Here is a 26,518-nt window from a genome sequence, read left to right on the forward strand (position 1 = left end):
ACCACTTGTGTAAAAGTTTTCATGTCGTCCTTGAATTTTTGCAAATCACCTTAAATCTGTGAAGACTCTTTAGCTGTTTGAAACAGTTTCTCTTTATTTAATCTATGTAAACCCTTCATTATTTTCAATGCCTTCATCAAATTTCCTATTAGCCTTCTCTGCACAACCCTAGCACTCCAGTCTGTCCACACCACTGTAATCCCTCATCCCTGTAACCATTTTTGTAAATCTCTTCTGTACCGTCTACAAAGCCTTCACATCATTCCTAAAGTGGTGCCTAGAATTGGACACAATACTGCAGCTGGGGCCGAATTGTTTGTTTTATAGGTTTAGCATAACTTGCCATTTTTGTACTCTCTGCTTTTATTATGTCCAGGATCCTATCTGTTTTAATTACCTTGGTAATCTGTCCTGTGACTTTTAAAGATTTGAGCACAAACACCTTCAAAACTCTGCTCATCACTCCCTTTAAAATTGTACTATTTAGTATGTATGGCCTGTCATTCTTCCTACCAAAATAACAAAAGAAAAAAAGGGTTTATCCTAATTTTGATTGCTTTATTAATTATCTTCTACCTATCATAATGGTCTTGTTATATCTTTTTTTAAAATCTCCTCTTATGTCATACCTATGTTAGTTGCCCAGGTCAATATAGAGGCAAAGTACCTATTTAATATTTCTACAATTTCATTGTCACTACCTATGAGTTTGTGTGCATCTGTTTGTGGCCCTATTCCTATCTGATTTTTCTTTTGTTATTTGTGTAGCAACACAATTCTATGCATTAAATTCTATCTGCCATGTGTTTGCCCTTTCCACCAACCTGTATATCATCTTGGAGTTTATTACTAGCCTCCTCACTGTTTGCAAATTACACAAAACTTAAGTGTATTAATTTTTGAAATTTTGCCCTATACCCCCAAGTCCAAGTCAGTAACATGTATGAAAACCAGCAGTGGTCCTGGTAGTGAACCTTGGGAAACACCACTGCATACCTCCAAACAATCAGGAAAACAACCTTTCATCACAACTGTTTTTCATCCCATAGCCAACTTTGAATCCATGCTGCTACTACCCCTTTTATCTCATGGCCTTCAGTTTTGCTTCATCAAACACCTTTTGAAAGTTTAATTGGTCCAGTAGAACATCAGCTACCTGACACTCTAACACCATTCTAACGATTTTATATATGTAACACTGCCTTTGCTATCTCTTCCCTAATTTTAAATATACACAAATGCAATTCACCTGAACCAGAAGGTTTATCCTAATTTTGATTGCTTTATCAATTATCTTCTACCCATCATAATGGTTTTATCTCTTTCTTATGTCATACCTACTATGTTAATTTCCCAGGTAAATATAGAGGCAAAGTACCTATTTAATATTTCTACAATTTCATTGTCATTGCCTATGAGTTTGTGTGCATCTGTTTGTGGCCCTATTCCTATCTGATTTTTCTTTTGTTATTTGTGTTTTAGACTACTTTACTATTTCCTTTAATCATCATCATGTGTGCTCTGCCTGAAGGCAAGGCCTTGCTGCTTTTATTTCTCTCTAAACTGGCACCACAGTGGAAGGCAATGGCCACCATTGACAACAGCTCATGATGGCATCAGCACAAATAAACACCAACAGCTCCTCGGCAAGGGAGGGAGTGAGGCCTCCCAGGTATACATACAAGCTTGGCTATATAAAACTAATAGGAATGTGGAATATACAAACCATGAACAGGAAAGGAAAGCTAGAGAACCTAAAGCAAGAAATGGAAAAGGAGTAATTAAACATCCTATTTAGGTTATATGAAATTTAGTGGACAGAAGGCGACTTTGAATAATGAAGTGAGTGTGCTATACTCAGGAGGTAAAGAAAAGGAACTGGGAGTAGCAATAGTGCTAGACCAGGAAACTGCCAACTGCATGAGAGAAGTGAAATATGAGTCAGACTGACTTGAGTGAAACTAAAGGAGCAACCAGTAGACATTATCATCATTCAAAATATATGCCCACAGGTGAACATCCAGACAAGGCATGATAGAATTGAAGGATTAATCAAACAGGTGTGTAAAGAGCTGTGATCAGTATGGGAGATTGGAACAGTATTGTTGGAGAAGGAAGAAATGACAAAGTGAGATCAAATGGACTTGGCAAAAGAAATGAATGAGACCAAAAGCAGGTCATTTTTGCAGAAGACCATGACACTCTAAATACATGATTTAGGCATAATAACAGAAGACAATGTACATGGGAAATATTTGGCGATACAGGAAGATTTCAACTGGACTGTATAACGATGAGACAAAAGGTACAGGAATAGTGTTAAGAACTCAAACTCAACCAGGAGCCGATACACATACAGATCCTAATCTTATGAAAATGGAAACTGTACTCTAACTGAAGATATATGAGGTGGAATACGTAGAAAATAGCAGGACCCAGAGGGGTTTCCTTTAATACTTTTTGACAATTTAATTTTTCTTTTGCCTTCTTAATTTTGTTGACTTCTTTCCCAATCTTGGTGTTCCCCTTTATCATCCTGTTTTTGTTGTCACCTTAGTTTCTCCTTTTCCTTGTTTCAATTTTGGTCTTATTTCTTTATTCACCCACTGACTAGTTTGTGTTTGCTTTTTAGTGTTTTTCCTTGTTCTATGTCTTTATCAATATATTTGTCCAGTTCTTAACCTCACCATCCCATCAAATTCGTCTCATTTGCCCAAAATCAAAATTTTTTCCAATGTATTCCTTTGGGCGTTATCTTATTTATGTCTTTAATCTTTATTTAAAACCTTATGTTGTGATCACTATAAACATAATCTATTTGTTAGAACTATAGAAAAGTTATGTTGCAGATAGAGGCCATTCAGCCCATCGTGTCTACACTGGCCAAAAGCAGAAAAAAAGAAACTCACGGCTCATTTTAATCCTACTTTCCAGCACCTGGTTGATAGCCTTCCAGGTTACAGCATTTCAGATGCAGTTCCAGGTACCTTTTAAAATGAGTTGAGCGTTCAGCCTCTACCACCAACTTAAGCAGTGAATTCCAGATGCCCACCACCCTCTGGGTAGAAAAGTTTTCCTCATGTCCCTTTCTCATCCTTCTACCAATCACCTTAAATCTATGCCCTCTGGTAATTGGCCCCTCAGCTAGGGGAAGCCAGTCTTTCCTATATAGGCTCCTCATAATTTTGTACACCTCAATTAGATCACCCCTTAGCCTCCTCTGTTCTAAGGAAAACAACCCTAGCCTATCCAATATCTCCTCAGCTGCAATTTTCAAGCCCTGACAACATTCTTGTAAATCTCCTCTGCACTCTCTCCAGAGCAATTATGTCCTTCCTGTAATGTGGTAACCGGAACTGTACACAAAATCCTAGCTGTGGCCTAACCCACGTTTTATACAGTTCCATCATTACATCCCTGCTTTTGTATTCAATACCTCGTCCAATAAAGGAAAGCATTCCATATGCTTTCTTGACCACCTGTCTATGCACTCCAAGGTCTCTCACTTCCTCAACCCTTCAATAACTTCAGGCTTATTGAGTTTTCCCTTGCTTTGTTTGCCCTCCCCAAATGGATTAGCTCACACTTCCGCATTGAATTCCATTTGCCACCGACCAGACTGCCGTGTGGGACCTTGTCAAATGCTTTACTGAAATCCATATAGACAACATTCACTGCACTACCCTCATCAATCCTCCCTGTTACTTCCTCAAAAAATTCTATTAAGATTGTAAGACACGATGTTCCCCTAACAAAACCATGCTGACTATCCATAGTCAATCCATGCCTTTCTATGTGACAGTTTATCCTGTGTCTCAGAATTGTTTCTAATAATTTGCTCACCACTGAAGTCGGACTGACTGGCCTATCCCTCATACCCTTTTTAAATAATAAACATTTGCAGACCTCCAATCCTCAAGGACCTCACCTGTATCTAGTGAGGATTGGAAAATGATCCTCAGAGCGTCCCCTATTTCCTCCCTGGCTCCTTCAACAAACATCGATCTGGTCCTGGTGATTTATCCACCTTCAAGGATGCCAATCCCTTCAGTACTTCCTCTTTCACCATGTTTATTGTATCTAATATTTCACAGTCCTTTTCTTTAATTAGAATGTCTGCATCATCCCTCTCCTTAGTGGAGACAAAGTACTCAGAGAACCTGCCCACATCTTCTGTATCAACACACGTTACCATGTACATCTCTGATAAGCCCTACCTTTTCCTCGTTCTCTTGCTCATAAAGAAAATCTTAAGGCGTTTTACCAGTACATTGAGTTTACCTGCCAATATATTTTTGTATCCTCTCTTTGCCTTCCTAATTTCCTTTTTTACTTCATCCCTGTACTTTCTATACCCTTCTAGGCTTTCTACAGTATTAAGTCTGTTGTAACTGTTATTAGCTTGGTCACTTTGCTTCTAGATAACCAGCAGGCTCTAGATTTGGCAGTACATGTGGGGACATGTCTATACTGTAGCATCAAGACAAATTATAACATGCAAAAGCCCCTATAAAACTTTTAAGTCTAACTGACAAATCAGAATGGAGATCAGAAGTCAGCTTTGGGGGAAATCTGATTGCAGCTTTATTTTGTGCCCCTATAGAAGTAACTGTTTTCCTTTACAAATTTCCTTTATATTATAAAGAATATACATGATGTCTAAAATGGTAGGAAGTATAGGTGGCAGTGGCAGGTTTTGAAATTTTTGGGCATATCTCAAACGGAAAAATTTGGAAATGAGTTATAGTTTGAGTGGTCTTTTAAATCAATGGGTTTGTGAGGGTTTAAAATCCTGTGTACAGCCATGCGCAGCTAAAGCAATCAAGAGGAGTTATTTGTTAATGAATCAAACATTGAAAATTGACCAATTTGTGGATGTTCACATACCACTTTGAACTGAGCAACAGAAATCAACCAATGCATCCAAGCTATTACATCATTATGATTCCATTTGTTTTGAAAATCATAGGTGATTTTTAGGGCTTCACACGCATGGAGGATGGAGGCAGTGACTGGCTTACTTGACAAGCTTATGGGCTAATAATGCCTGAATTGTTGATGGTGCAGATGAAGGCCACGTACAGTCTGAGTCAGAGACCTTACTCATAAGCCCAGGGTATGTCAAAACCATAAATCTGACCAGGAAAACATTACGTTAGCTGACCATCATAGGACAATGACATGGCTTACTATTTTTTTCCCCCCAAATAAAAAGGGGCAAGAAGGTAAGTGAAATGAATTTTGATTATAACTAATCTACATCAATTTGCTAAGTGCAAAATAAATCAGTTTATCAATTCATACCTGGCTAATCTCAATGTATTTTTAAGCCACCTATTGCAACGTTGGTGAAATGCATCTGTAAAAGATGTTCAGTCTGGATCTCAGTGTTACGCCATGATATAAATATTGGGCAAAGATTAAGGCTTATGTTAATGACCAGTGCTAATCAAAGCCAGACCTGAAATTTGCTACAGGGCAAAAATCAAATTGAGGTGGGATTTGGTGGTCACAACAGGTATTGAAGCTAAAAGTCACAGTTGGAGTGACCAAAACGGAGTTGATTGCATGATCACCTCAACCACAGAGAAATATCTATCAGAAGCAAGTATGGGAAAGAGTCACAGGCCAGGAATCAGCCAATCTGAGGGAAGTAGAAGACTGCATTTTTTTTAAAGCATGAAAATCACACATGATAGAAATAAGCATGTCAGAACACTTCTACTTTGCTTTTGTTGATTGGCTCAATGTAAAACTACAGCAAATCAGAACTGAAGTCACTTGTGGACTGCACAATTCAAAAATTAGAAAAATTAAGAAAACTTAAACTATTAAGTCCTAATAAAGAACAACCAATCCTGAAATTCAGGATTTGGGGTAAATTCAAACTAATCGCAGAAACCTATAAAAATGACTGCCTCAGGAGATGATGGGAAGAGTTTGTATTGATACATTCAAATGCAAATTAGATTTCATTCCAAAAAAAATAATTTGGGATTCAGTATTCAAGTTATTTGAGGCATGTGTTAAATAGCATATTTTGCATGTCATTTCTGGTGTGTCCTTGACTAACGGGTAGAGATTGATTGCTATGATTTCTCAACAACTCCACTGTCTCTGTGTCATATAACTACGAGAAGGCAAACTAGATTTTTATCATTTAGCAATTCCCATGTTCCCAACTGTCCTACCTGTTCTGTTCTTCATTTCAAATGAGCATATAGTTATAACTCGCATCGTCACTATTTATTTTCTTTGATGGAATCAGTTTGTCCAAGAGCAGCAAGTTGAAGCAGAGGACGGGAAAGTCACAACGTGACCACTTTGCCAAAAATATTTAACTCTTGATCAGCATGGACTTGTGTAAGATTGTCGAGGATAATTCTTGCTCCAAGGATTAAGTAAGTAACTTTTTCTAATGTTCAACAAATGATTTGGCAATTCTTTTAAATAATAAATTCACTATCAATTTATTTTTTATATAGCATATTAAATTATAAATATAGAAGGGTGTTTCTTTTAGCAGCCCATTACATTGCTATTAGTGGAAAATGAAACGCACACAAATGAAAACATTTGGCCCAACGAGCCTGCTCCACCATTCAATATGATCACAGGCTTCATCAATTTTCCCACCCACTCTCCATATCCCTCAATTCCCTGAGAGACCAGAAATCTGTCTACAAGAACACAATAAAAAACATAATTCAAATCACAAAATCAAAGTTAAATGTTTTAAATACAAGATCAATTCTAGTGCTATTGCAAGTTGGGTTATTACTCCATTCTCTTTTCCTACTGACTCTTGGATCTTCTTGCGGGCAAGTAAATCGGTGTATGATTTGAACACTTACAAGTTATGTTAATCTTGGATGTGGGATTTACAATCTTCTGAACAATTTTGATGTAAAAATTTCTTAAGGGCAATTAGAGATGGACAAAAAATGCTGGCCTTGCCAATGAACAACAAAAAACTTCCTATCAAGTTGGTTAAGCAAAAATAAAATTGTGAATGTTAAAAATAATTGGTTGTCATGATATTCTGTGTCAACTGTGCCAGAAATCCAAAATATATAAGTACTCAAACAGAAGTAGACCATTCAGCCCCTTATAACTTGCTGCAGCTATGTAATTTTAGTGAATACTGCTAACTTTACTATAAATAGTTATATTACGTGATTGATACAGGGCCTTGTAAAATTGTGAAGTGACATTAACTATTTGAAATTAAGTTCTATCAAAACTCTGAAGCTTTGTCTTCATACCATCTGATCACAAGGCAGTGAAGGTAATTAACTGCATGATTCAGAAGTTAAATGTTGATCAAACCATGCAATTGCTTAAATTTAACTAGCGACTGTTTAAACTAAACTAATATTTGCTATTCTATTGCCTTGATTTAATCAAAGCTAATTCACTCAACATGGTTAATTGCCTACAGCAGTCAAACTAAATTGACCCAGTAAAACAGAAGGTGGTAAAATATAACACCTCATCAGAATAGGACTGTTCTTTATAATGTACTTTGGCATAATTCAGTTCTGAAGAAAAACATAATTTCACATCAGGTTTGATTATTGAGAAGAGAAGCAAAGTGCAGGTGTAGTAATTTCTTACAAAGTATGATTCCTTCAACTGGAAAAGGGCTAATTTCAGTGAATTGAAATGTTACTCAGGTGGATTAGAATCAAAGACTGGCACTTAAACAGTAATTGAGCAATGGGAGGCCTTCAAAGAGGAAATACACTGGGTGTATCTAGACACATTTCCAGAAGGGCAGCCAAAGCTACAGCTTCCTGGATGAACTAGAGGGCACTGTTTTAAAATTAGGGGTCATCCTTTTAGGACAGAAATGAGAAATTTTTTGAGGTTTGTGCAACTTTGCAATACTGCCTCAAAGCAGTGGAGACGGGGGTAATTGAATATTTTTAAGGCAGAGGTAGTTAGATTCTTGTTAGGCAAGGGAATCAAAGGTTTTTGGGGGTTAGATGGGAATGTGGAATTCAAATCAAACAGATCAGCCATGATCTTACTGAATGTCAAAAGCAGGCTTGAGGGGCTGAATGGCCTACTTCTATTTCTTATGTTCCTGTGACTGAAGATATAGAGATTAAAATGGAATAGAAAAAGGAGCTTAGGATGTCAGGTTCATAATTCCGTAGAGAGCCATGCTGACTGAATACAAGTACAGGAGTGAACTGAAGAAAGAAATGAGGACAAAAATAGTGTACGAGAATAGATTAGCAGGTAATATAAAAGTGTACCTAAAACTCGTTTATAAACATAGTCCAAGGAAGGGTAGGGTCAACTGGGGTTCAAAAATGAGATCATCTTGTGGAGTGCAGAGATCATGGCCAAGGTACTAAATGAGCACTTTTCATCTGTCTTCATTAAAGGGGTGTTGCCAATGTCACAGTATAAGAGTGGGTCCTAGAGAAATTAGGATAGGACAAGAATAGGTGCAATAAGGTACTTAAATTTCCATCATTAAAATTGAAGATTCACCCGGTCTGAATGGGATGCATCTTAGGTTCCTGAGAAAACTAAGGGTGGAAAATTGCAGAGGCTCTGGCCTGCTTAAATATGGGAGTAGTGCCATAGAACAGGAGGAGAACAAATATTAAACTGCTGTTTTAAAAAAAAGTCCAACTATTACAGGCTAATAAGCTTAGAGATGGAGATAACCACAGAAATGTTACAGCATAGAAAGAGGCCATTCAACCCATCTTATCCATTCAACCCATCGTATCTGCGCCAGCCAAAAAAGAAAAAAAACTAGTTGCTCATTTTAATTACACCTTCCAGCACCCGTTCCATAGCTTGCAGTTTACCGCACTTTAGACGCAGATCCAGGTGTCTTTTAAATGAGCTGAGGATTTTTCCTTATGTCCCCTCTAATTCTACCAATTACCTTAAATCTGTGCCCCCTGGTTATTGACCCCGCAGCTTGGGGGAAACAGGGCATTCCAGTCTACTCAAGCTTGGCCCCTCAGCCTCCTCAGTACCAAGGAAAACAACCCCAGACTATCCAATCGTTTCTCATAGCTGCAATTTTCAAGCCCTGGCAACATTCTTGTAAATTTCCTCTGCATTCTCTCCAGAGCAATTATGTCCTTCCCGTAATGTGGCAACCAGAACTGTGCTCAGAATTTCAGCTGTGGCCTAACCAGCGTTTTATACAGTTCCATCATTACATCCGTGCTTTTGTATTCTATACCTCGTCTGATAAAGGAAAAGCTTGAAGATACTTTGAAACATAAACCCAGGACACAATTAATTGGCACTTGGGAAGATATGGGTGAATAAATGAAAGTCAGCACAAATTTGTTACTGATAAATCTTGTTTGACAAACTTGAGTTCTTTGAGGTGACAGAAGGCAGATTCATGTGGTGCAGCTGATGTACATATGGACTTCCAAAAGAAATTTGATACAGTGCCTCAATAGACTTGTTAGCAAAATTGAAGCCCGTGGAATTGATTAACGAGACTGTAGCTGTGTAGATACAAAAGTAGCTGAGGGAAGTTTCAGTAGTGGTAATTTTTTTTCCCCGATTAGAGGAAAGAATGTAGTAACAATGTATTTATACAAACCTTAACCCAGGGTTCAGTGCTGGAACCACTGCTTTTTGAAAATAGATTAATGGCCTGGACCTGGGTCTATTGGGTAGAATTTCAAAGTATACAGATCACACAAAATTCAAATGTAATAAACAGTGAGAAGCATACTAACACGCTTTAGGAGGACGTACATAAGCTGGTGAAATTTAATACGGAAGTGCAAAGTGATTCATTTTGGTAGGAAGAATGAGGAAAGGCAATACGAACTAAATGGTACAATTTTAAGGGGCAACAGGAACAGAGAGCAGGGGTATATGTACACAAGTTTTTGAAATTGGCAGAACAAGTTGAGAAGGCTGTTTAAAAAGCAGACAGGATCCTTGGCTTTATATAGAGATAGAGGCTTTGATTACAAAAGCAAAGAAATTCTGTGGAAATTTTAAAATACGCTGGAGTATTAAGCCATTTTTGAGCACTGTACTTTATGCCATTGCCATCCTTTCTAAAGACGATGCAGAAATTTACTAGTGTGGAACTAGAGATGAAAGATTTTTAGTTATCTGGAGGAACTATGGAAATTGGGGTTGTTCTCCTTCAAGGAAAGAACGGGAGATCTGATAAGTGGCCAAAATCTTGAAGGGTATTGATAGAGTAAATAAGGAGAATTTACCACCTGTGGCAGAAGGGTTACCAGTCACATTTAAAGTAGTGGGCAATATAACAGCTGGCAGTGTATTTTTTTCCCTTATGATCTGCCCTCTCCCAAAGGGGGTGAAAGCAATTCACTAATGATTTTGAAAGAGTTGGAAAGGAAAAAAATTATGGAATATGGAGAAAAGAGCAGGTAAAGGGGACTAATTGGACAGCGCATGGATGATGGGCCTTGTTTGATTCTGATTCCTTTTCATACAAGAATATGGTCATAGCACATACTACTTAGTTTTACTTATTAAAAAAAAATGTAAATTTTATCACTGACCTGTTTCAGATACAACCTTGCAAGTATCTGTTGTGATGGTAATTATAGGGAGCATACCAGGTTAACAACTAGGGGGGGGGTGACGTGTCACTGAAAACAGCCCAAGAGGTAACCTGATTCCATCCAATTTGATGAAACCATATTCTAAATTCTCTCATTTGGATTTCCCCTTGATCAAGGTACGTTTGAGTTCATTATGAAGTTATAAACTGCCCACCAACACCCCCTTCTGCCAGTGCATTCTATTAAAGAGGTCTGACTTATGGATCACAATGTCAGCAATAAAATTGATGATTTTGAAAAACAATTTACTGAGATCAGTATTTTTCTATAAAAATGAGTAATATTTGACCAAAAATTGCTCCTAACAACACCAGTCTCAATTTTGCATTAGCTTACTCAACAGGGAAGGTAGTTCCATTATGCCAAATCAGAATTTGGCCAGTTGCAGTTTTTAGTGGTTTTATGCCTCTGATCCATATAAACACAATTGTCCAGTTTTGTTATTGTGTTTTATAGGCACTATTCAAGTGTTGTTTTCACATGTTTTCTTTTTATTGGAAGTTTATGTTCTAATTCAGCAAGTAATCAGCGGTGTCCATAGTATTGTTTCCACCATGATGTAACAGAAGCTGCTGCAGAAGAGATCATACCACCTGTGCTGTTACTATTGCTGATTGGCTGAGATGCTTGCATGGCTTGGCTTTGCAGTACTTCCACTGGCTGAGAAGGGATATCATAAAATTTAGGACTGGGTACAGTCTCCCAATCTGTTCCCAAGTCAGTCTCTTCATCAGTTATATATTCATCACCACTCTCATCTGTTTGAGCAGCAATATTTGGATCTACCAACTCCATTGAATCTTCAAGATCAGCACTGATTTCGAAAGGCCCAGATCTAAATACAAAAACATTACAGTTTTTACACATGTAATAATGTACAGATTCTCAAATATTGACTTTCACCTAAGGAATGTTGCAAATGACTACATTTGAATGTACAATTAGTTTCTTTTAAAACTATACTCCCTTTGATAAATTTAGTCATGACTTCTACATGCCAATGGATGCAAATCATATTTTGAAATACTGAAGATCTGTTCACGTCTAAAATTCATCTGTTGGCAAGTAGAAATCATAATGTAGCTTCTCATATATATCCAATCTGTGCCAAAGGGGGGAAAAAAACACATTGCAATAATACTGGGTGTGAAATTAACATTTCTTCCCTCATTCTGGCCTGCTCAAGAGCTAACAGGAAGATAACATAAGTAATATGTTCAAATACAGGCAGAATCAAAGCAGACATAAAATATCTGGAACTACCAATATTTAGAAACTATAGTGATAGCAGAAATCACTACTAATACAACATATTCAAATTCTCAAGTGTGGATAATGCAAAGTAGAAACTTATAGAATTTGCCATTTAGTGAGACAAAGTTTTTCTTTCAATTCTTTTCTCCTATTTCCTCTCTGAAGATTGGTTGTGAATCCTGCTTAAATTTTTAATGAGTCATTGCACCAATTGGTATTGGCTTTGTCACTGCAACATACGCTTTTAATTAAAAAACAGCAAGTACTACAGTGGCTCTAACTGACTGACTGGCTGTTGCAATTCATGAATACTTTAAATTCCAAAATGGTACTGGTGGTGTGAATGCACACCTGTGGGTGAATCACACCGAACACCATATTATTGGAGGTGTTAGTGCAGTAAATATTTGCCAGAAGTATGCAGAGTAGGCAGATCATGATGTCAATCAGCATGCAATGCTGATTTAACACCAGCAGTGCTATGCCAATACCACCTTTTCACCTCGCATAGCTGAAAATGTTCAACGACAGGAAGGAACCATCTTTATATTCATTTTATCATTCCATCCTTTTGTGCTTCAGTTTACTTTTAATCTCACTATTTAACCATGGAACTGTATTCTTTGATGTCTTACCTGTCTTAAGATATTTGGTACTCTGTGCAGCCTGTATTTTCAACTGACTTTCTATCAACCCCATTTTCTGGCCAAGCCCTTAACCACCTCCTTCAAGACCTCAAATCCACTTCAATCTAGCTCATTAGTTCCAACACAGTCCATGGCTCGGACTGTTCAATCTGCCTTTCTACCCTGCGATGACCTTCATATTGGAACCAAGGAGGCAACTATTTTAGTCTGCAATCAGAAGTGCAAAAAGACTGACTGTTCCCAACTGTAAATTCTCCCATTACAATTTTGGTTGCCTATCTGCTTCTTAACTCCCAGGTAGAACCTTACTCCATGCTGCCCACAACACAGCTGAGAACCACCTCAATTAATATCCACCGTGTATTTATCCAGTTCCAGCAACTCGAGATGCCTGCACCTCTGAGTCCAGTCTTCATCTGCTGCAGCTGAGGATAGTCATCCACTTAGAACATAAGAAATAGGAAGAGTAGGCCATTCGGACCCTCGAGCTTGCTTCGCCATTCTATAAGATTACAGCTGATCTTTCTTGTGTTTCGATTTCCACATTCCCATCTAACCCCGATAACCGTTGATTCCCTTGCCTAACAAGAATCTGTCTACCACCTATCACTGGCCCTCTATCCAGCTCCACCTGTCCCACCCCTCCTTAAATAGCTTATATTTCACCACATTTCTATTTCTCTTTAGTTTTGATGAAGAGTCATCCGGACTCGAAACGTTAACTCTGTTTTCCTCTCCACAGATGCTGTCAGACTTGCTGAGTTTTTCCAGCAATTTTTGTTTTTGCAGTCGTTCTCCATTTAAGTAATACTCCGATTTTTTTGTTCTTCCTGCCAAAGTGATCAACTTCACATTTTCCCACATTAAACTCCCATTTGCCAGATCTTTGCCCACTCACTCAACCTATCTATATCCATCTGCAACCTCCTCATGTCCTCTTCACAACATACTTTCTTACCTATCTTTGTCATCTGCAAATTTAGCTACTATGTCTTCACTCCTCTCATCTAAGTAATTGATGTAAATTGTAAAAAGTTGAGGCCCCAGTACAGACCCCTGTGGGATGCCAATCAGAAAAAGACTCATTTATGCATACTCTCTGCTTTCTGCCAGCCAGCCAATCTTCTATCCATGCTAATATGTTACCCACTACACCATGCACCTTTATTTTCCGTAATAATCTTTGATATGGCACCTTATCAAATGCCTTCTGGAAATCCAAGTACAGTACGTCAAAGGCTCCCCTTTATCCAATGCACATCTTACTCCTTCAAAAACTCCAATAAATTGATTAAACATGATTTTCTTTTCACAAAACCATACTGATTCTTCCCAATTGCCTTGTGCTCTTCTAAGTGCCAAGCTATAACCTCCTTAATGATTGATTCTAATAACTTCCCCACAACCGACGTCAAGCTAACTGGCTTATAGTTTCCTGTTTTCTGCATTACTCTCTACATTCTCTCCAGTGAGATACACTGAAATATCCAGAATTGTCTCTTGGATGATGACATTCTGAAAAGCTCAATCTAGAAGTTCCTCATTCTCTCAGTTTCTTTGTTTGGTGTGCGTCTGCTCTAGACTTAATTTTCTAACAGTGCAAATGCCCTGTTGCTGATACTCAAAGATGTCCTGATATTGCATTCCAAGCAAGTCATGAGGACTTCATGTTCAAAAATATAGACAGCATTAGCGTGAATTCCAACGAACACCAAGCTCTTGTAAGGATTAAACTTTTAAGAGCACTAAACAAGAAATTATTTGAGCTTGTAACAAAGACAATGTGATAGTTGTGGGGCAATTCAATCTTCATTTAGAATGTTTTGTAACAGTTTATTGGGACAACACGTTGTGGAACTGACTCGGGATAACATTATCTTAGAACTAGTATTGTACAATGAAGCAGGGTTAATTAGTAATGTTGTTGTAAAAGATCCACTGGAAAATAGTGATCATAATACCATTGAATTCCATGTTAAATTTGAAAGCAACATACTCCAATCACAAACAGGAATCTTAAACTTAAACAAAGCCAATTACATAGGTATGAGGAGAGAACTAAGGTTAATTTGGTAAGTAGACTAAAAGGTATGGCGGTAAACGAACAGTGGGAGACATTTAAAGAAACAATTCAAAATGTTCAACAAAAATGCATTTCATTGAAAAATAAACTTCAGTAAAAAACACCCAACCATGACTCACTCAAGAAGTTAAGGATAGTATTAGTTTGAAAGGCTTACAATTTTGCAAAAAAAACATAGCAAGTCTGAGGACTGGGAGAGTTTCAGAAACCAGCAAAGGGCCACTAAAAATTTGATAAAAAGGGAAAAAATAGAATGACAGTAAACTAACTAGAAATATAAAACCGATTGTAAGAGCTTTTGTAAAAATATATGAAAAGGACAAGAGTAACTAAAGTAAACATTGGTCCCTTAGAAGCAGAGGCAGGAGAAATTATCATGGGGAATGAGGAAATGGCGGAGGCATTGAACAAATATTTTGTGTCCACCTTCACAATTTAAGACACAGGTTTCATACCAGAAATCAAGGAAATTAATATCAGCAGAGTAACAGCAAACCTCATTACTACTAAATCAGAAAATCATAATCCATCTGAATTTAACAGGCTTTCACAAATCAAAATGACATAGGTAGTTTGCAGATCAGCCCACTCGAATTGGACTCTATCACTGACACACAACCTGCACAACATTTTCATTTACACAATCAGCAAATCAAGAATCGAAAGCCAATCATCATGGAGCTCGACTGGAATATACTGATGCAGTCGTGAGGACTGGTTTTTAACCAGGATTCAAACTTGGATTAGGAAGGATCAAAGTGATGATAAAGCATGTATATTAACATACTTTTCCTATTGCTGCTGACCACTATTTATAAAGCCTCAATAAGTCTTGCAGTAAAGTTTTATCCACCCCCACCCCAAAGTATGCTGCATTATCTTTGCTCTTTACATCGAAAGCATTTAATGCCATTAATTAAGCACCTATATTTATTTGAAATAGAGTCAATATATGCATAATTTAAATAAGAATTTAACTTGGAGTAGAAACAAATTCATTAGAATTAAGCTTTGAGCCTTCAGGTAAATGAATCTTCAAAGACTTACTCTGTTTGTTCTCAAGCCTATTTAAGATCCAACTTACCTGCCCAGGTTTTTATTTTCAGGACTGACCAGGTGCATAATATTTCGGAGTGTATGCAAGGGATGCAACAGTTCTGGGTTAACATGCTGTGTGATAAGAAAATGTTGCAAAAGATTAGCAATACGAAAATTAAGTTCGTGTGAACTAAGAATTTTCTGTAGACTTTGTTACGATATGTTGTGAACACGATTTTAAAAAATAACTGAACTACCTCACTGCTACATTTTTCTGCTTTTAGTAGCTCAAACTATGCTGAGGTACTTAAGAGTAATAAAATTACAACTCAAAAATTAAGTCTATTTGGCATCTAACTGTGGTACCTGGGAAAAGCAGAGATGTAGGATGTTTGTGTTTAGCTTATTCACTGCTCGAATGAACTTCTTTCTGTTCATGTTCTCTTCACAAAACTCACTGCAAAAGAGAAATCATCTTAGTAATACAAAACTTCATAATTCCATTTTTGCAAAGCTATGATAAACTAAATTTTTTTTAAAATGTGCTCAACATAGGAAAATTAGTTCAAAATATTAGCAACATCGTTATGCATATGCTTTGGAACAAAATATATTGGCACAATTGAATAAAAGCTTGGGGAACATTTAGAATGAATGTTAAAAACGGAGTAAACAACTCCATCTTGGCAAAGCTATTTCAACTCAGCAATTATAAGTAATAGGTCATCAACCAGGCACTGCCTTTTTGCAGTTAAATTAATTAGATCCTATATGCTTAATGGAGCAAACATGTTGATGTTTTGCACTGAGTTGGGCTGGAAAAAAACTGGGAAGAACCATTACAAGCTCTTTATATTTTATTCATCTTAACTATGATGATTGTTATTTTTCATAGGTATAAGATATTGACTTTTAAAAGAAGAAGCCAATTCCTAAGTAATTTCAATCTATCTCTGCACATCTTTGGGATTTGGTCTGGGTCCAACCACCTGTAAATTTTGCTTTCATTTAGACTAGTGTCAGTCTGCAGTGTAGAAATTAAAAACTTGTTTTTTAAGCTCAAAATATGGAAGTCAAGATTGCACCAGATGGCAGACAGAAAACCTGCTCACAGGTCTGTGTTAATCTTGACATGTCAAAATCTGAATTCTTTTCCAGAGGGTTCAATGAGTAAGGGTACATAATGTGGAATGTAGCTGTATATACCAGAAGGTCCTAAGGTTTGATTCCCAGTAAATACTGAATTAACACATGCATATAAAGATAGCAGGGGTTGATAGGTTTGAGATCAAATACACCTTGGTCTCCCCAGCCTGGAAAAGGGAAAAAGCTTGGGTGCCAGCTTCTGTTGGAATATCAGGTGACACTAGGGCTGATACAAAATAAAAATACTGCAGCTGCTAGAAATTTGAATAACAGAAAACACTGGTAAAACTCAGGTCAGGCAGCATCAGTAGAAAGAAACGGAGTTAAATGTTTCATTCCTGAAACATTTAACTCTGTTTCACTCCACAGATGCTGCCTGACCTGCTGAGTATTACCAGCATTTTCTGCATTTATTTTGAGAGCAGGACTCAGTTGGCTGTAATGTTCCCCATAGCCAGTTAGTCTAGTAGTGCTCACTGTCCAATCTCTATCAAAAATGGTCAGTTACGTTGTGGTGGGTGCCAATGCTTGTTGAACCAGACCCCTACCATAAGTGATCACCTACAAGAGAGGAAGTGTAAAGGAGGATATATTAGAGAATTCCACTTCTGGTACATTTAATTTAGCACTTTTATCATAATCCATGGCCAATCCCAGTAAGTCATTAAACAGGAAAGGCTGCATCTCTCTCAGAATGCCTTTTCTTTTTTCTCTTGTGGTGTTTCTTCTTAGTCACCCATCAACATATATTAATTCTTGACTTTGAAAGTCAGAGCCAAGGCATTTCTAGTAATCCAACTGCCACTAGATTAGTTTTAAAATAGTAAAACAAAGTGCTTCTTAATCCAGTGGAGAGCTTAATATGCATGCTTCTGAAGATTGTTATTGTTACTATTTGATTGTAGGATACTTGCCTGTTGCAAAGTCTTTTGGGGAGATTTACATCAAGAATGTGAGAAAGTATATTTGCCTGTTGTGTGGCGTAGCACAATGCTGCACTGATGGTATAGGCTGGATTACTTTGCTCCATATCTGTACATAAACAACACAGGGCAAGATATAGATTGAAAAAAATCTACAAACATGCATTTAGTAATCTTTAATATGACAAAATACTGAGAGCAACAACTTGCACTTACATAGTGTCTTTAACATCATAAAACATCCAAGCATTTTAACAGCAGCATAACCAAACAGCGCTTGCACTTCCCTCAATTTAGTCTACTGCATTCGCTGCTCCCAATGCAGTCTTCTCTACATTGGAGAGACCAAACGCAGACTGGGAGACCGCTTTGTGGAACACCTTCGGTCTGTCCGCAAGCATAACCCAGGCTCCCCCCCGTCGCTTGCCATTTCAACACACCACCCTGCTCTCATGCCCACATGTCTGTCCTTGGCTTGCTGCAATGTTCCAGTGAAGCTCAACGCAGGAATAGCACCTCATCTTCCAATTAGGCACTTTACAGCCTTCCGGACTTAACATTGAGTTCATTAACTTCAGATCATGAACTCTCTCCTCCATCCCCACCCCCTTTCCGATCCCCCTTTTTTCTAATAATTTAAAAAATTTTTCAATATATTTTTCTTTTCCTACTCATTTCTATTATTTTAAAATTTATTTCCATCCAATGCTTTATCTCCACCTTTTAGCCTGTTTTGATCCCTTCCCCCTACCCCACCCCCCCAGGGCCATCTGATACTTGCCCATCCTGCTTTCCACCCTTAATGTCACCATTAGCACATCCTTTAGCTAATATCACCACTGTTAACACCCCTTTGTCCTTTTGTCTATGACATCTTTGGCAATCTCTTCTTTGCCTCCACCTATCACTAGCCCTCTATCCAGCTCCACCTGTCCCAGCCCCCTCTAACAGCTTATATTTCACCTAATTTCTATTTTTCTTTAGTTCTGATGAGTCATACGGACTCGAAATGTTGGTTCTGTCTTCCTCTCCACAGATGCTGTCAGACCTGCTGAGTTTTTTCAGCAATTTTTGTTTTTGTTTCAGATTTCCAGCATCCGCAGTATTTTGCTTTTATCTTAGCATTTATATAATGCCTTTAACATAGTAAAATGCCCCAAGGGAGTTCAACAAAGGAGTGTTCTCAAACAATATATCAGACTGACCAAAAGCTTGGTCAATGAAGTTTTTTTTAGGAACAGGGATAATAGCTGAAGACCAAAAGGTCTGAAAATTAGTGGTCAAAGACAAGATCATCTGAAATATTTTGGTGACAACCAATCACGTACAGGTTATAACACAAACCAACAAAGTCACTGCGTGAGTGGTCCAAAAATGATAGCAATTTTTATGATCTGTAGTGAAACATAAATGCTTCTACAGGCTTCATCAAGCTCAGTTTCTACTGGTGGCGTAAACAAGTAGTCATCACATCCTTAAGGGAGATTCCTTGTTCAGGTACAAGATAATTGTGCATGTTTAAGTCCTAAGCCAGAGATATCTTGACAATGTAAATATTACAACTTGTATACTGCAAATTGTAAATATTAACTTGCACGTGAACAACTGAAAGGACAAAAGGAAAAATCACAGCCTCCAACAAATTATTTGAGAGTACATATTATCTGCATTGAGTGTAAAGCTAATTTTATTATAAAAGAGCATTTTCATCTGTGTATTTGCTGGTGGTCAAAGACGATTTCTAGTCAAATTGTTCAAAAATGTTTTCTCAACATATGGTTGCTCATGAGGACAAAATATTTTGCGAACAACTTAAGGTCAAAAGGGAAATCAGCAAAATTATGGAAAATATTTGTATCTGATCACAATTCACACATGGCTAACTGGGTGGTCTGCTCCAAGTACTGGTAGCAACTATTTAATGACCACTGCAGTTGCTAGTGATTTAACTACTGTAAACTGATTTCTTTTGACTGACAAACCTTGGAACATTACTGAAAGTAACATCTGACGCATGAGGAATTGTAAAAGTACCGTGAGATGAATGCAGTTGGGCTCATTTTTCATCTGGCTGGGATGCTGACTTTCCAGTTACCTCGTTATAAAGGAACAGAATACATACCTTACCAAAATATCAATGATACCTGAGAAGGGAGTTAGAGGAAGTGGAGGAAGGGGGAGAGAAGGGGAGGTGGGACGGAGTCCCCTGTTGTCGCTGCACATTGGCATGTCTCCAAGGTGAACGCTGTGTCCAGTCCTGTGTGGGAGGACAGTCAGGTTTGGGATTTTGGGAATAAGGGAGTTAGAAACAAACACCTTCCTTCTTCCCTCCTTCAATAATCCAGCCCAATCCCACCAAGAGTCTGCAAGGCTGACCCTGTACTTAAGCAGAGAAAGTTCCACACAGTGACACAGCACTCACCCCACTCAATATTTCCACACCCGATGAACAGATAACTCACTGGCTTAGTATCACTAGATGTGAAGGAGTCCAAATTATTGCCCTCAAATTCCCTGGGAGTGGCTTGAGCTGTGGATGCAGCTGACAGCCTGGTCTAGGTGCAAAACTGAGTAACTGCTCCCAGCCGTTACTGGTGGAGATTTTCTGGACTTTGAGGCTCTCTCCTCCCAGCTTTGACCACTTTGGAGGAGGTGGGGCAGCCAGGGGAGATCAGAAACAAATTAGAAGGGCAGAGTTCCAAGATCCAAATGTCAGAATTGTGCCAAACGGCAGAAATTTCTCATCCATGTAGGGAACATCTTAAAGGAAGAGAGAGAGATAGCAAGACGGAGATATTTAGGGAAGGAATTCCAGAGCCTAGGGGCTATGCAGCTGAAGGATAGCTGCAATGGTGGAACGAATAAAATCAGCAATGTGCTAGAGGTCAGGATTGGAGGAGCACAGAAATATCAGAAGGTTATAAAGCTGGAGGAGTATACAGAGAAAGAACCCTTTCAATAATTTATACAGGTCCCATTTGTCGAGATAAAAATGAAGTAAAACATCAATATAACATTCAATTTCAAAGGTATAAAGCAGCAATAATTTTTGTTCTAGAATCTTGCGTTCAAAATTAAAGTTTTAAAAAAAAGTTGTTACAAAGGTTTGAAGAATCACTTCTGTATAGCTATCCTTTACAGACTGTAACAAACCAAGATTTGATTTATCATGCAAGTTTGTAACCAAGACAATATTCGGCTTTGAGTTCGGGTGCACAAGGGCATAGGTTTCTTTCTTTACATAACTGAGGCAGGTGATTCACATGGATTTACACATATACCTTTATTCCATCCATGAGTAGCATCATGAGGCAGCCATAAGTACCATAAGCATACACAATTTACACGTACATAACTGAACTAGAAATAAGTAAATGCAGTCGGACATGGAGATAATAACTTTCCAGCTGGGTGCCACCAAATACTCATTTACTTTGAGGAAGAATGGATTTTCTGATGAAAAATCAGAGCAATAGAAAGCTTTGAGACTTTTCGCAACCTGTTTCAGCCATTCCTAGTTTGGTGGAGGTTACTCTCTGCCAAAACAATGTGGCTTAGAAGAGTTGCACTACTGCTCTGTGATATTTCAATTTTGCACACTAGCAATGGCCTCCAAGTAAGACAATTTAAATCATGGACAGTCTTGTCCTTACATCCAATTAGTTTAAACTGGCCAAATGTACTTCTCTAATGGTTCTTACAGAAAAAAGAAATGATAGATTATTATTGAATCAGTCTTGGTTGGATACGACACATACATAGCCTTTTTAGTGAATCATTATCTGAATTCCTAGGGCATTACATTGAACATATAGAATCAACACAACAATTTACTATCCTGAAGTTCATTGTGAAGGCAAAAATGTTAGTGACATACAGAAGTTACTAAACAAGCTTGAAAATAGCGATTTTAGTGTAATATACAGCATTAAATACACAAAGGCACACTTTCAAACCTTACCTGGCCCTTGTGCAGTTTTCTTCTCTTCCACCCAGTTATAGTAAGCCGAATAATCCCCATTGCTCGGCAGATATATCCAGCGGCCTACAATCCCTATGTTGGTTTCTCCATTGTTGTCGTCACAGATCCATCTTCCAGAGAGATAAGTAGTTCTCCTTGCCTCTGCCAGCTCACTCACAGTACTGGAGGTCATGCCACTGTCAGATTCAAATGTTGCATCTGCTGGATCCCTAGCAGAATCAGCAAAAAAAAAGCTTAATGACTAGTACATGTCATAGTGAATGGAATACATTATAATCCCGAATTAATTGATATGGATCACTGTGGTGTATCAGAAAAGGCAAAACTTAAAATGAAAAATCATACTTAAGCAAGATATATATGCATACAAAACAAAATCTGTGATAATAGAAAGTGAGAATTTGTACTAAATCAATATCACCTTTAGTCAATCTATTTAGTTGCTCGTGATCCCTTTCAATTGCAAGGAAGGTTGTTATTTAAATTTAATATTAAATTATGACCACTTAATGAACTAGCTTTAACAAACATATTTCCAAAAATTCATGCACTGTGTTTAATTGATACAACATTTACTGTATATTTGGCTCTATTGAGTTATCAATCGTTAACTGTGCAGAGAAAAAAAATGTCCTGGTACTTCTTCACATGTAAGGATAAAAATTAATTGCATAGTTATCCAAAACCAGATTCATGCATATCCTAGTGAACAATTAGAGTGTGACAATTAAAAAGATACTGGGAAAACAGTTAACCACTAATGGAGTCAAAACAAAAGAGGAGAAAAATATTTTCTCTTCACACACTGTTCAGATTCTGACACAATTTAGACCTGCAGCACTTACCATTTAAGAGCTTTTTACGTTCACAAAAGAATACTATATTCTCCTTTAGGATGCAAAATAGTCTCTACCCAGTCATTCAATCAGTTTTATACTCTACCTTTTTGAAGTTGGAGAAGGCTGCTGCAGCATTTTAACCAAATAATTCAAAATGCTACAAGTTTATATATGTAGGTATTAGCTATCAAAAAGCTAATAAGTAACCTCAAAACTTGCAAAGGGCTTACAGTACTCTTGAAGATAAAGAAATATGAAAGCGTTTCCAATTTTTGTTTTAATGCTCCCTACCTCATTCCAATTTTCACCTCTTGTAGAGGGAAAATTACACGTGTTAGTTCCAAGATGTGTGTCCAACGGTTGCGGGCTAGGTGTTCTTGTCGATTCCAGAACTCAATATTTTTCCTCTCGACCAAATCATTAAGTTTACGGATGAGTCTCTGAATTTTGTCCTTTTTTTCTTGATGTCTTTGGGCCCGGCGCTGCAACTTTTGGTTGTCTTCCTGATTTTTAAATACCAATTCTTTCTCTGAATTTAGCAAGAAAGTTAAAAGTAAATAGCACTACTTTCTTCTTCTTCCAATTTTACTAAACATCTATTAAATATAAGGTATATTTTTAATATTTTGCTTCGCAATGTTCCAGTCACGTTTCCTGACCTTGGCCAATGTCATTTTAAATCAGATGTGCAAAAGCAACCCAGGTTATTTTTCTTCTGTAGGATTAAGTTTTTTGGTATTTATAGTACTGCTAGAACTTAGTTGTCATATCTTTAAATATATCTGTTAAAATTGTATTCTGCATGTAAGATAATCGCAAAGCATGATGGATAAGCTCAGTTGAATGTTAGCTAAAGTTTGTATAAATGATATGAAATGCTGAGAAACAATGTAAAATGGTTAATTCGATTAATGTAAAACTTTACTGGAAATGCTTTAAACTGTGGACAGCCTCAGGGAAACTTCCAACCCTTTGTCTAATAAAAGACTGTAAATATACCCTTATCCAGTAAAGAGCTGTAGAAACAGAGTCTGCACATATTGGCCCTTTTTAGCTGTCATTTTTAGGTAAGTGAGCTACAGCAGCAAGAGATGTGACCTTTTGGACTAAGAGCTGTGAACAACAAAAGGAGTGAGTTGCATAGAATTAGCAGTCCAAAGAAAGTGAGACTGAAGCCCTGCAAACAACATAAGGGACAAATCATATGGTCACGAGGGTCTTGAAATTCATGCCAGCTCAAGGTATAACCTTGGCAGAACAATGTGGTAATTATTGACCAATCAGATGGTCAGAAAAGGAGTTTTACCTAACACGTCACAAAGCCAAGCTGGAGAAGTGTATAAAATAAGGATTTGTAAGACACAAATCGCAGATCGAGAGGAGGAGAAGACAGACTTCAATTAAGCGCCGTAGTCAACTTGAGGTCAAGGACCAGTGTTCCACAGTGAATGTGACTACTTACCACTGCTTATTGTCAAGTATTACATTTTTGTATTTATTGTGATAAACTTAATAAATTCCATGATTAAGTGGTCTGTAGCTAATCTGAACTGAAGGTCACTTTTAGATCAGCTCTCGCAACTTAAGCCTGTAATTGTAATTGACCTCAGACCAACAATTAAAGGAAACCCCAGATCTTACACTTCCAATTTTCCTTCCCTCTACAGATGGATATATTTCTGACCTCTGCTTAGAGCTCATCTATGACATGTTACTCTTTAAACTTGGGATCAGAACAATGAAAACTCTGCTAACATGTGCACGGCAAAAACATGTACAGATTTTTCAGGAACTTCTTCCAAACTTAAAGGGTATATTTCACAGAACTGCTCCATTATTCTGTGTACAACAAAGGGAAATATCTACCATCATTCAGTCTCCTTGTCGCTGTCGGTGAGGATGAAGTCAAGTAGGTTTTTCCCTCAGGCAGGAGCACTCTGGCAGCTATATCCTTCAGGATGCAGCCAGCTTGCTCAACAGTAGTGCTACCGAGCCACTATTAATGAGCTTTGAAGTCCCCACCGAGTGTACATTTTCTGTGCCTTGCTACCCTTAGTGTTTCTTTCAAGTGGCTTCAACAAGTGGAGTACTGATTCATCAGTTGAGGGAGGATGGTAGGGAATAACCAGCAGGACGTTTCTTTGCCCATGTTTGCCTTGTACCATGAGATTCCATGGGATTCAGTCAATTTTGAGGACACCCACAGACACTCCCTCCTGCCTGTACACCAGTGTGCTGCCATCTCTGGTGGGTCAGTCCTGCCTGTGGGACAGGACATACCCAGGGATAGTGATGCAACATTAGCTGAAAGGTATTGTTCTGACAGAATGATTGTCAGACTGTTGCTTGATTAAGCTGCAGACCAGCTCTTCCAATTTTGGCACATCTCCAGATGTTAGTGAGGAAAGCTTTGCAGGATTGACTGGGTGGTCCATCTGGTTTTATTCTTCTTTATCATAGCATTTTGGTACAACTGTGTGACTTTCTAGGCCATTCTAAATAGCAGTTCACAATCCACCACATTGTTGTGGAGTCACAGAGAGTGAGGGTGGAAGGTTTCTTTCCCTAAAGACATCAGTGAACTAGGTGGGTTTTTATGACTGATAGTTTCATGGTCACCATTACTGATACTATTATTTAATTAACTGAACTTAAATTCCTCAGCTTCCACGGCGGGACTAATCTCACTATCATTAGTCCAGGTTCTGGGTTACTAATATAAAATAAAAACAGAAAATGATGGAAAAACTCAGCAGGTCTGGCAGCATCTGTGGAGAGAGAAACAAGAGTTAACATTTCGAGTCCATATAGCTCTTCTTCAGAACTGGATTACTAGTTCAGTAACATAACCACTACGCTACTCTAACATGGTAAAATAGTTGCCCACCATATATTTTCAAGTCTGCATCCCTTGAATTTAAGGGAACGGAGATGAGGGTCGTATCAGGGGGAACAGCCGTGATGAATGTAATGGTGTTAATGAGGACTTGGACATCAAAGGTGGCTGTGTATATCAGCAGCTGCAGAAATTTTGTGGTGAATGGAGGGCCAAAGGTCAGACAACTGTGAATTTGAAAGCGCAAGACTAAGCAAATTTCAAGAGCACTTTTCCCTGCTGCAGACACAAAAGGAAGTAGGGTTGGGAATGGAAAGTAAGATGTGGGTGGAGAGGAAAATGAAGTACCAGAGATGAGCTGGAATCCACTGACTGAAAGGGTGGTTGAAACAGGTTCAAAACAGAATTGGATAAATACTGGAAGGGGAGCGGGGCTGAAATAACAGGATTAAAGGGAAAGGGCAGGGGAGTGGGATTAATTGATAGCTTCATGAAAGGGACAGCATAGAAAGGAAGGCCAAATGGCCACCTATTTTTATCAATGGTTATACTTTCTTCCCTCAATGAAAAGATTAAGTCAAACTCAAAGAGAGATAGAGCTGGAGGTTGTGTGTGAGTGAGAGAAAATATTTTTTTTAGTACTATTTGTACTTTATTTTCCAACCATACCTGCACATACAATTGGCACATTCAGCAAAAGTAAATAGCTTCAAGCCATGAATTGGACCACAAACCAGGAATAAAGCAGAATGCAGGATAACATGAATAGCAAGCCTATTTTCAAGATTCTAATTGCTGGACTTCGAATGATTTGTCTAAATGTGGCAAATCATAAAGCTATTTCCCAATTAATAAATAACTCTAAGATTCATTTCAAATTATGTCATGTGTGGTTATTAAAAAGATAACTATACGAATTGTATGAAGATTAAACATCTATGCAACAAAAATTTGACAATCAAAAATTGTTGAGAATTCCACTGACCTTCCCAATGACATCAGCTTTATTTTTCAAGAATGATTTCATTGGGGCTGGAGTTTGTACAAACCATGAATGAGTAAGTAAATAATTGACTCTCAATTTTTCAGAGGCAAAATACTGTTAGCCCAAGTAAGTGAACCTAAACATAAAACTATAAGAGTAAGAAACATACACAGGGATCTAGTGT

General features: G+C 37.8%; 1 protein-coding gene across 1 annotated transcript in view; it reads right to left on the reverse strand.

The window, feature by feature from the left end:
- Positions 1 to 10,513: 10,513 nt before the first annotated feature.
- Positions 10,514 to 26,518, reverse strand: part of atg14 (autophagy related 14) — a 30,006-nt gene continuing 14,001 nt past the window's right edge. The window contains exons 5-10 of the mRNA XM_078562668.1: positions 22,805 to 23,042; positions 21,654 to 21,883; positions 17,684 to 17,801; positions 15,990 to 16,080; positions 15,670 to 15,755; positions 10,514 to 11,436 (exon numbers count right to left, since the gene is read on the reverse strand). Coding sequence (XP_078418794.1) covers positions 11,127 to 11,436; positions 15,670 to 15,755; positions 15,990 to 16,080; positions 17,684 to 17,801; positions 21,654 to 21,883; positions 22,805 to 23,042 — 1,073 coding nt within the window. The 3' untranslated portion in view covers positions 10,514 to 11,126. The remainder of the gene's footprint in view (positions 11,437 to 15,669; positions 15,756 to 15,989; positions 16,081 to 17,683; positions 17,802 to 21,653; positions 21,884 to 22,804; positions 23,043 to 26,518) is intronic.

The sequence above is a fragment of the Cetorhinus maximus genome, chromosome 18, assembly GCF_964194155.1.
Source record: "Cetorhinus maximus chromosome 18, sCetMax3.hap1.1, whole genome shotgun sequence".
NCBI classification, from domain to species: domain Eukaryota; kingdom Metazoa; phylum Chordata; class Chondrichthyes; order Lamniformes; family Cetorhinidae; genus Cetorhinus; species Cetorhinus maximus.